At 41.5% G+C, this 11,283-nt stretch overlaps 2 protein-coding genes across 2 annotated transcripts; both read right to left on the reverse strand.

Annotated features, from left to right (window-relative positions):
* Positions 1–351: 351 nt before the first annotated feature.
* Positions 352–2,639, reverse strand: LOC145239027 (uncharacterized). The gene is made up of 2 exons (XM_080102316.1): positions 489–2,639; positions 352–435 (listed from the first exon to the last, which is right to left on the reverse strand). The coding sequence occupies exons 1-2, from the start codon at positions 2,637–2,639 to the stop codon at positions 352–354; spliced, it is 2,235 nt and encodes a 744-aa protein (XP_079958442.1).
* Positions 2,640–2,819: 180 nt separating this feature from the next.
* Positions 2,820–7,201, reverse strand: LOC145238749 (uncharacterized). Its single transcript, XM_080102010.1, has 2 exons — positions 5,077–7,201; positions 2,820–5,016 (listed from the first exon to the last, which is right to left on the reverse strand). The coding sequence occupies exon 2, from the start codon at positions 4,643–4,645 to the stop codon at positions 2,834–2,836; it is 1,812 nt and encodes a 603-aa protein (XP_079958136.1). The 5' UTR covers positions 4,646–5,016; positions 5,077–7,201; the 3' UTR covers positions 2,820–2,833.
* Between the last annotated feature and the right edge of the window lie 4,082 nt (positions 7,202–11,283).

The raw sequence follows: 11,283 nt of genomic DNA on the forward strand, positions 1-11,283 counted from the left end.
ATCACTTTTACTGTCCGATTCTACATCAGAGTGCAAAACATTCTCAGAATTTACATGAGACCATAATCACCATGGAGGTAAAATAATATCAACGCCTACAAATGTTTGAATACAAATTCTTAATTTGGGTATAAGAACTAATAAATAAACTTGCAGGCAGGTAGAACAATGGAAAAGAAATAACACATATTCCGATTTGATTCATGTAAAACTAAAGTATGTGGTGCATATCTCGACATACAATTTTCTCCTGTGAGGCAAGTAACAGGTTGTATACATCAATGATTTTGCTGACACTTTAAGAGAGAGCTGTTTTTGTCGACAAAATTCTTCCGCAATGAAAGACTTTCTTCAATTTTTTTGATATGGAATGCTTCTGTTGATTTTTCTTCTTGCTCCCAAAGAAACTGGGGTCCAGTAAGCCATCGGCTGGACCTAAGGAATTTATTCACACTGAGTCCACGAGACGCCTCGTCCGCTGGATTTACCTTGGTGCTGACGTGTCTCCATTGACTAGGCCGGGAAACATCCTCGATTTTGGCCAAGCGATTTGCAACAAACACTGGAAAGCGCTTATTGCAGTTGCGAATATTTTGAAGAACCGCAGTCGAATCCGTCCAGAACACGGATTGGCATTCGTCCAGTTGCAGCTCCTTTCTCACAAGTTGATACAACTTGGCTGCAACAACGGCCGCCGTCAACTCCAAGCGGGGAATCGAACATGTCTTCAGGGGGGCAACGCGTGCCTTGCCTATTACAAACGAGCAGTGAATACGTCCTCGCTCGTCTACCAGCCTCAGATAGGTCACCGCGCCGTAAGCTGTAGATGACGCATCTGCAAAATGGTGCAATTCCGTTTTTCGCACCTTACCAAAATCGTGGGGCTTCACGCATCTTGGCAGAACGACGTCTCCTAACCGCGGTAGTTGCTGCAACCATTTTGCCCACGATTCGGAGTCTTCATCGGAAAGAACGTCATCCCATCCCAGCTGCTTTCTGCAGAGATCTCTTTGCATCGTCTTTGCCACCACGATCACAGGCGCTGCAAAGCCAAGAGGGTCGTATAAGGAACTTACCACCGACAGGATTGACCTTCTGGTGTAGGCTGTAAGCTGCTTTACATCGACATTGAAACCGAACTCGTCCGAAGAAACGTTCCATCGAACGCCAAGTACCCTCTCGCACGAGGAACCATCCACGTCCAGCTCCTTCACCGATTTAGCCCGTTCCTCTTCATCAATGGACGCGAGAACTCGCTCGCTGTTGCTAAGCCACTTGGTTAGCCGAAATCCCTTCTTCTTAAGAAGTGCACAGATCCCTTTGACCAACTGAACTGCTTCTGCTTCAGTCGACACGGATTTTAAACAGTCGTCAACGTAAAAGTTATTTTCTACAGTCTCGACGACTTCATTAGGAAATTCGCTTCGCAAATCATCAGCGGCTTGTTTAAGACAAAAACTCGCACAGGAAGGTGAAGAAGTTGCTCCAAACAAATGAACAAGCATCCTGTGCGCGGTGGGCCTTTTCGACACATCGCCATCAGGCCACCACAAGAACCGAAGTGCATCGCAATCTGTCGTCTTCACACGTATCTGATGAAACATGGCCTCCACGTCGGCCACGAGAGCTACCTTTTCCATCCGAATCCTTGAAAGAACTCCTACTAAGGAATTGGTCAGATCCGGACCCTGGAGTAGAGCATCATTCAACGACTGGTCGCGGTATTTGGCAGCACAGTCAAAAACTACCCGCACCTTTCCGGGCTTGTGTGGATTTGTAACAGGGTGATGCGGCAGGTACCATACTACCTCTGCTGACTGTTCCTCATCTGGAACTTCTTCGGCATAGCCTTTAGCTATGTAACCCTGCACCGTCTTCGTATACGCATCGCGTAGCACGGCGTCGCGTCTCATGCGACGTTCCAAAGAACCCAAACGATTTAGCGCCATGTCCCGGTTGCACCGAAGCGGATGTACGTTCGGGCGCCATGGCAACGGCAACTCGTAATGACCTTGCTTAAATTGCACACTGGTTTTCATTTTATCCAAGACGAACCTGTCTTCACGCGACATAGGCATCGCGTCGGGGTTGGTGTCTTGAAAGTCGGTCTTCCACATTCGCTCTAACTTCTCGTGCAGCGAATCATTGTCAACTTGAGTAAAGTTGACGGAAAACAAATCGGTAGTCTTGTTAGAGACAGGTCCTGCCAAAGCCCACCCAAGTGGAACCCTGAATGCAATAGGTTGCTTCGGTTTTCCCTTTCGTACCTCTTGCACGAGAAAGGCCTCTGGAACGTCCAGCCCGATGAGCAACAAAGCTTCACTGCAATCTACCTGTGGGAACGACAGGTCTCTGATATGTGGCAGTGCATCCAATTCCGCGTTTCTCGGAAACTTGTTGGCGGTAATAGGCAGAAAATCAACAGCGAACACCTCGGGAAGTTCCACAGTTGTGGAGCCGTCGAGCGAAGCAACAGATAAATTTACTCTTTTGCCCTCGCGCATTTGACTGTCTCCGTTGACCGTTTTAAGCGTCACGTTGCTCGGTTCACCTCGCAGACCAAGCGTGTCTGTCAATTTCTTGTCGCACAAAGTAATGCCCGAGCCAGTATCTAAAAGAGCATACGTATGAACAGTCATACCGTTAGCACTGACTTTGACCGCAACCATCATCAAGTTGACGCTCTGTCTACCAGAGGAAGCATGACAGTCCTTTCCAGTCGCCGACACAACCGAACAAACAGTCCGTTCCGGAGCAGGTCCTTTGACAGGAGACTCGTCCTCTCTCTTCTCTGGCGGATGTAACAAAGTGTGATGAGCTTCGTTGCAGTCCCTCACGGTACACGCCTTGGGGCTGTTGCATTAATGGCAAAGTGCCCAACTCTAAAACAATTATCACAGAGTCTGCGGCGCCGGGTGACGCGCAGACGATCACGGTAACAGCGGGATTTAAATTCTTCACACTTAGCCAGCACATGGTTTCCCGAACAGCACTGACACAGCGGGGTTGTGGGAAAATGGGAAGGTCCGGCGCGAGCCTTAGGCCTAGATTCTTGTTCGCTTACAACGGCATGACTGGAAGCCTTTACGTGACTACCTTTACCTTTCGCCCTTTTGGCTTCGTTACGATGCTCATCCAGCATGCGGCTAAACAACGAGTTTGCAATCTGGTCCTCGGTTTCCACGAAATTAACGAGATGCTCGAACAGAGGTTCACGGCCAGTCTCTCTGATTATTGTTGCGACACGCCGTTTCCAAGCCTCCTGCATCTTAAACGGTAGACGATTTACGACAGCAATCAACGTAGGATAGTTATTCATCTCGGAATGCTCGTCAATGTCTGAAAGTGTAAGTAAACAATCGCGCAGCGACTGCGCAAACTCGCTCAAGCCAGCAGCATCGTTCGGTCGCAATTCTGGACCGTTGACAACACACCTTACACATGCATGAGCGATTATATGTGACTTGCCAAAGCGGTCGTACAGTAACTGTCTCGCTTGTTTGTACCCCTTTAATCTAAAGCAGTGTTCAATCAGTTTACGGGCCTTGCCATCACAATGCTGCGCCAAATACGACAATTTGGCACCATCGTCATCGACCTTGTCGTCGATACGAGAATCGAAATTGCGAACAAACTTCCAATAGTCCATTGGATTGCCGTCAAAAACGAGAACTTTAGGCTTTGGTCTGTTTATGTGCTTCACAAGTGATGCAATCTCATTGTCATGTACATCAGTTGGCTTGACTGAATCATATGTACAAGATTTATTTACAATTGGGTTTGCTGCGGTAAAAGAACCTCTTTCGTCAAACGAAGATTTAATTTTAGGCGCATATTGGGACAGGGACTTTGCCGGAGCAACATTATCAACCACATACCGATGGTCAGGAGGGCTTCGCTGCGACGTGACAGGCGGTGACGTGAACAATACGCGACGTTGATCCTCGAGAGGCTCTTGGGGAGGCGTGGTCGATTCACCAGAACCTTCTTTCACCGTCACGTACTCCGTGTTTCCCGACATCTCGTCCCAAACCTTCTCTTCAACCTCTGCGGCTTGTAGCTGGTGCTGCAGTTCTAACATTTCCATGCTGTCTTTTTGGCGCTGTTCTTCTTCAGCGCGACGGATTTCTTCCCGCCTTTTTATCTCTTCCTCTTCAATGCGGCGCAAATCGTGCTGTCTTGCCAGTTCCTGCTTCTGTGCAGTCTGTTGAATTGCAAGACGCGCGAGCTGTGTAGTTACTTTAACTCTAGTTCTACTGTTAGTCGAAGAACTAGAGCGCCTACTCCGTCCGCAGAACGAGCCGTTGTTCCGTGGACTCTTATCACCGCTTCCACCTGGGCTAGCTATGTTAACAGGTAAAACACTGTCAGATGGAGAATTTACCTCACGAACCCAATGGGAAACTCGGTCATCGAATTCGGCCTTGTTTTTCCTCACGCTTGCTAGTTCATCGGCAAGATCGGGATGCATCTCGTAGGCAGCAACAGCATCGACAAAAAGGTGTTCAAGCGCAACCAAGATCGTCTCGAGCACCTGCTTGTTGCGGTGGTCCTTCATCAGACACTCGGCGGCTAGATATTGATCACTTAGACGTCGACGACAGTCGGCGACTGCTTCAGGAGTTGTGACGTTAGGTTGGCTCATCCTGGACCGCTTAAATATTTAACAAACGGTAAAACTTGTCTTCAACACACAGTTGAAGCTTATTGTAAGAAGCAGTTGAAACTTGATTTCAACTGCAGATTGTGTTCAACACCCAGTTGAAACTTGATTTCAACTGGAATTTTCTGTTCAACGAACAGTTGAAACTTTCATGTAACGTCCCGTGTGCGCGCCCCGGTTACAGCGCGGAACGTCACACGAGGGGGGATTGTAACGCGATTCCTAAAGGTCTCCAACACGCAGTCCACACAGATAGGGTGTTTTGTAGATCTTATATTCAAACACTTTCAATGAAGAATGAAGAGGACGGTGGGAGGCGATAGAAACGATCGGAAACGAATAGGAAACGGTTTCTACATAAAGCATGACATTAACATTGCGCTTTAAATGTAGAAATATAACTCAAAGCTTACCAACTGTTATGGTAACCGGAAGAAAATATATAACATGGGCAATCCCAGAAATCACTGTCACGCACCTAAATACACAATAAAGCCTGAGACCACAATATGACATTATGACGTCATACACAATGCTTACCAAGCTATGTAGAGCGACAGTGTGGAAAGGTCACGCTTCACGTGAATATCGTACAAGAACGCTGCGTAAACAAATACAACTTAAATAAACCCAACTACACGTACAGTACGACTATTAAAAAAGGGAAATGACATTTTAGGTCAAGTTCACAGCGGTTAGCAGTCATTATGGTAATTCACAATATTGAGTCATTAAACACATATATACAAAGCAGTGGCGGCTCGTGCCTAAAAATTGTGGGGGTGCTGCTCTAAATTTTATCCTTTATTGAGACATAAATAAGTTGGCAATATATAGAAAAGCTACATTGCTAGTTTTCTAGCCATTGTTTTGTGTAGAAAAACAAGTAATACAAATCTTAATTAGCAACTCCATTGTGACGTAATTTTTGTCACGCAATAATGTACACGAGTGTAAACAGCAGACGGTATCATTTGTGTATTTTGTTTACTTGCACAGCGACGGGCCAAACACCATAACATGCAGTAATAATGTGGCACAAAAACACACGCGATACAGACTCGAAACGAAGCGGTTGTGAATACGGTAAAACACAACAAGAATATAACAAAACAATCAGAAAAAAGTAATGAGTCGAAAAAAGGCGAAGTATTTCAGTTAGACAACATTTAAAAAAATGGCCATGTTTTATTTAAGTAACCTTATGGTCACAGTCAGCGTTTTCAACATATTCTATGACACTTCACAGATTATTGTCACACAAAAAAACTAGCCATACAGGTGTTTATTGGTATCATAACTGACAAATTTAACAACCACATTACATTTGTGTCAGAACTTGTTTATTTTTACATCTTTTTTTTGAATTTTTGTGGGCAGACTATTATTTGTCTTTCAGATTCTTAACTGCTATACTTGCTGCATTATTTGCTGGCAAATAGCTAATAATTGCTTTTTTAAGTGCAAAACTCCTTCAAGCTTTAAAATTTACAACACTCTCACTTAAAAACATATTATTAAACCTTACAACCAAAATGAATCATAAAGTTATAGTTTGGGCAAAATAATTGATAGCTTCTTTCTTGATTCCAAATGGCAACTAAGAAACCGTTTTTCTATTAGTACTAGCACTGTAAGTCTTTTGAAAATAATGGTGTTCCTAACAAAGGTTTGCATCATTTTCAGTGTTAAAAAGAACTGTTTTGCCTTTGAAAGAATCATGGAAACAGCAAAAAATATTTTTCATCCTAGTAATTTCACTTGTCAAAACATCATCTAGATTATTTTCAAAGTAATCATGAACATCAGATCTACAGAAACATTTTCATTTCAGTAACTAGCTTTTCTTTGTCAACAATAGGATGTGCTTGGTGGTCACTACTATCTTGTCTGTAGAATGTTCATTCTTAAGAAACACTTCCGGTGAAGCAATTTAGCAGCTACTGTTTAGACAAACAGTACATGTCCATTATATCAATACACATGATTGCACTTGGTTGCAAATACTGTCCACATGGTGTGTTAGGAAACCAAAACTTTAAATTGTCTTCACTTAGGTATTTCAAAAATCCTGTTGCTTCTGCAAGTGTTTGTTCTGCATTTGATATTGCCTGAATTTCAGTGAGGCATTTAACTTCACAGTCACAAATTTATTTTTTCTTTAGTAGCATTAAGAACTAACGTGAGTATTTCTTGTTGGTGTTTATTACTGCATGGCATTGGAGCAGCAGATGTTTTATCCCATACACTTATTGAATTCAATGATAACTGCAAAAACTGAAACCCACTTACAGTCGTCTTAAAAAGTCACGACTAACCTTCAAACAAATAAATTATAAGATTGCAAAATAATTATTTAACTGTACTCACTGCCGAACTTAAGAATATAGTACACGGGTTTGGCTTTGGAGCTCACTGACGCAGAAAGCACAACTAGCGCTACGTCACGGGAGGGGCTGCGCGAGCCACAGCCCCCTGTCGCCTATTTCGCCCGGCATGTAGCTTTTCCAAGTGCGCATGCGCACAACTGAAAACGTCACGAAACTGCAGCTCCGCCATAGATAACATATTTATGCAATAATTTTTTTTTAAAAAAGAGGAAAAAATGCCGATAAAGGTGGAAATTATACTTATTATATATTGCTGAAGAATATAATGAAAATTATCTGTAATATTGTAGTAGGAATATTAAGTAAAAATATCTAGGGGGTGCTGCAGCTCCGCAGCCCCCTCGCACGAGCCGCCCCTGATACAAAGTGACCCACCAATAATCGTCAATAAACAGCTTTTCTACAACAACCGACGCAGCACAGTGCTGCACGGATGTCAGCAACGAAAGGAACTAAACCACGTTGCGTTATCACACAAAACTGACAGTCCATTGTTACGTCACACAACGCCCTAGGTTACAACACAAGTTGTACTAAGGAAATGCGGGAATCTATAGAAATCGGCAATTACTGGCAAATAAGATGTAACACATACTTTATTTGTGTATACTGTTTTACTAGCACTGTGTATGTTTTGTAATCATTTCTGAAGCATAGCCTGTAACATGATATACTGCACATTTTAAACTTAATTAACAACTTTTTTGTATCTGGTGAATGCACTATCTGTTATAATGGGATCACCAATAATAGTGATGCATCTGACAATAAATGCAGGATATCTGTACGAACTTGGCTATCTAGTGCATTTGTAATCATTGCCTTCATTCCTGTTTTGCAAGAAAGAATTTAAGTGTTGGAATGTTGTGTAGGCATGTTTTTTGCAGAAAATTGCTCATTGAATTGAAATGAAATGGAATAAAACAAGATTCTGACCAAAATAGTTCATAAAAAGGCATTTCATTTGGGTGTGATGTGCACATGTATCTCTTTGAGATTTTGGAATTTAGTTAAGTTTGAGAATTCAAAACATTTTAACAAAAAAATTTTCTACACATGTTCGTTGCAAACTGAAAAGGTTACATTAAATCAGCTAAACAAATTTTGAGCATACTAGGTATACAGTTTGTAGCATACCAGCAAAATAATGTTGAACCTACTACAACCATCTTTTAAACAGTCACATTTTAGTTCCAAGACTTTGGTGACAATCAAAAACAGCAATTTGGATCAACATAAGATGATGTTAAATGAAGTATCACATCATCATGTGTGAAGGAAAGAGCCATTCTTGTTGGATTTATGTCTCAAATATAGAGGAACGCATGTAAAGATTTCAAAATATTGTATTCAAGTTAGCATATTTCGTCACTATTGGCATTTGGCCCAAAATGGGTGTTAGTTAATTGCATTTTACTGTAATTATCGAGTCGGGTTCACTTTTTTGAAACCGGATTGTTAAAATAGACTAAAAGATAAGGCAATGTTGCGAATTTAAAGAAAATAATGGGCCCGAAAGGTTTTCAAAAATTGTATTGAACTTAGCATATTTCGTCACTTTCGGCATTTGTCCCAAAGTGGGTGTTGGTTAATTGCATTTTGCTGTAATTATCGAGTCGGGTTCCCTTTTTTGAAACCGGAATATTAAAATAGACTAAAAGATGAGGCAATGTTGCGAATTTAAAGAAAATAATGGGCCCGAAAAGATTTCAAAAATTGTATTAAAGTTAGCGTATTTCGTCACTATTGGCATTTGGCCCAAAGAGGGTGTTGGTTAATTGCATTTTGTTGTAATTATCGAGTCGGGTTCACTCTTTTGAAACCGGATTGTTAAAATAGACTGAAAGATTAAGCAATGTTGTGAATTTAAAGAAAATAATGGGCCCGAAAAGATTTCAAAAATTGTAATAAAGTTAGCGTATTTCGTCACTATTGGCATTTGGTCCAAATTGGGTGTTGGTTAATTGCATTTTGCTCTAATTATCGAGTCAGGTTCACTTTTTTGAAAATGGATTGTTAAAATAGACTAAAAGATTAGGCAATGTGTCGAATTTAAAGAAAATAATGGGCCCGAAAAGATTTCAAAAATTGTATTCAAGTTAGCGTATTTCGTCACTATTGGCATTTGGCCCAAAGAGGGTGTTAGTTAATTGCATTTTGCTCTAATTATCGAGTCGGGTTCACTTTTTTGAAACCGGATTGTTAAAATAGACTGAAAGGTTAAGCAATGTTGCGAATTTAAAAAAAATAATGGGCCCGAAAAGATTTCAAAATTTTGAATAAGTTAGCGTATTTCGTCACTATTGGCATTTGGCCCAAAGAGGGTGTTAGTTAATTGCATTTTGCTCTAATTATCGAGTCGGGTTCACTTTTTTGAAAATGGATTATTAAAATAGACTAAAAGATTAAGCAATGTTGCGAATTTAAAGAAAATAATGGGCCCGAAAAGATTTCAAAAATTGTATTCAAGTTAGCGTATTTCGTCACTATTGGCATTTGGCCCTAAGAGGGTGTTAGTTAATTGCATTCTACCCACCATGCTGCTTCCTTATTAATATCCAGTATCACAGATGCCTTTCAGAACAATCAACAGGCCGTCGGAATATTTTTGGACCTATCAAAGGCATTTGGTACTATAGATCACACTATATTAATGGGAAAACTAAATCATCATGGCATCAGAGGGGTTGCCTTAGACTTCTTTAAGAGTTACCTGTCTAATAGAAAACAGAGGGTCCAACTTGGAAACAAAACATCTAATGACCTACCAATAAGTTGTGGTGTACCCCAGGGAAGTAATCTTGGCCCGTTACTATTTTTAATATACATTAATGATCTGCCAAATAGCATAACTTCAGGACAGGCAATCATGTTTGCTGATGACACAACCCTCCTTTTTGCAAATAGAGATACGGAGTCACTATTTAACACGGTAAACTTGCAACTTGTAAAAATAAATGAATGGCTAATAACCAATAAATTATCACCTAATGTTGCAAAAACCAAAGGTGTTCACTTTCGACCTGCAAACTCCAAAACAAAGCCAATATGTAAGTTGGAAATAAATGGCCAGCAAATAGCAACAGCCAAATCTGTGCAATTCCTTGGGCTAACTATTCATGAAAGCTTGTCATGGAAAGAACACATGACATACATGTATCACTATTAAACTATTGCTTTTTCAGATGTCCCCAGTGTATTATCACTCTGTTTGCTGTGATGAGTTTTTTGGTGGACACTGTCAAGCAACCCTCTGAGATCGAGCACGTTTTTTCTTGCTGTGCACATTCACTAAACTGCATTTCTCACCACTATTCACAGTACTTAACTTTCACCACTATTGTATACATTTGTAAACTTGCACTATTACTAGGCAAAATGTTGCCACACTGGTTTGCACATGTTTTTTAATTATTATTATGGTTGTCGCACAAGTTATCTTACTTGTGTTGTGAGGTGAATATTTGATTCACCAGCAACTATTGCTGTTTTTACTGGTCATGGTTATTCCCATGACCAAGCACATTATTATTACACTGCTGTGGAGCATGCATGTTCACTTAAAACCACTGTCGTTTGGGGTGATTTGTTGTATTTGCACCTGCTAAAAAAGTCCCTGTGTTGTATCAAAAAACAAACGCTGCCGCTCGGAGTTTTTCTTTTTCAGTTACATCATTCGCAGTTAGCAACCAATCAACTATGCAAAGTGTCACGGAACGGCAATAGCTGAACTGATGGTGTCCCCCCTACTCCTATATCCCATGAACCTATGGACTCATTGATCTGTTTATTATTTTTTAATTAATTGCTTTTTGTGCCGTTTTTATTTCCTCTTTTGTCTTTCTTTTTTATGTTATACTACCTTTTCTATCATCACTATGTTTGTGCTGCACCCTTCCTTCTGGCGCCGGAAACTATCCAACAGGGTTTCTTTTCCTGTTGAACCCCACCCTCTTTCCCTAACACGGGTGGTTAGTGTTTAGGTCCCAACCTGACCGGTTCCACCAACGTTGCCCCCCCCCCCCCCCCCCCCCAGTCTTGATGTCCCAATGCGCCAACCTCACCCTCTGATGTGAGTCCCTGCCACATAACGCTATTAGTAACGGTGTAGCTGCAGCGCGTTTGTCTTTTTTCCACCAATTGTGCCCTTACCTTTGTTGCGCTTTATAACGTCCCAACGTTGCGCAGCTATTTCCGGCTTGGTGAATATTTTAGCGCAAATGTGTTGCT

This window comes from Phallusia mammillata, chromosome 7, assembly GCF_965637545.1.
Source record: "Phallusia mammillata chromosome 7, kaPhaMamm4.hap1.1, whole genome shotgun sequence".
In the NCBI taxonomy this organism is placed as follows: domain Eukaryota; kingdom Metazoa; phylum Chordata; class Ascidiacea; order Phlebobranchia; family Ascidiidae; genus Phallusia; species Phallusia mammillata.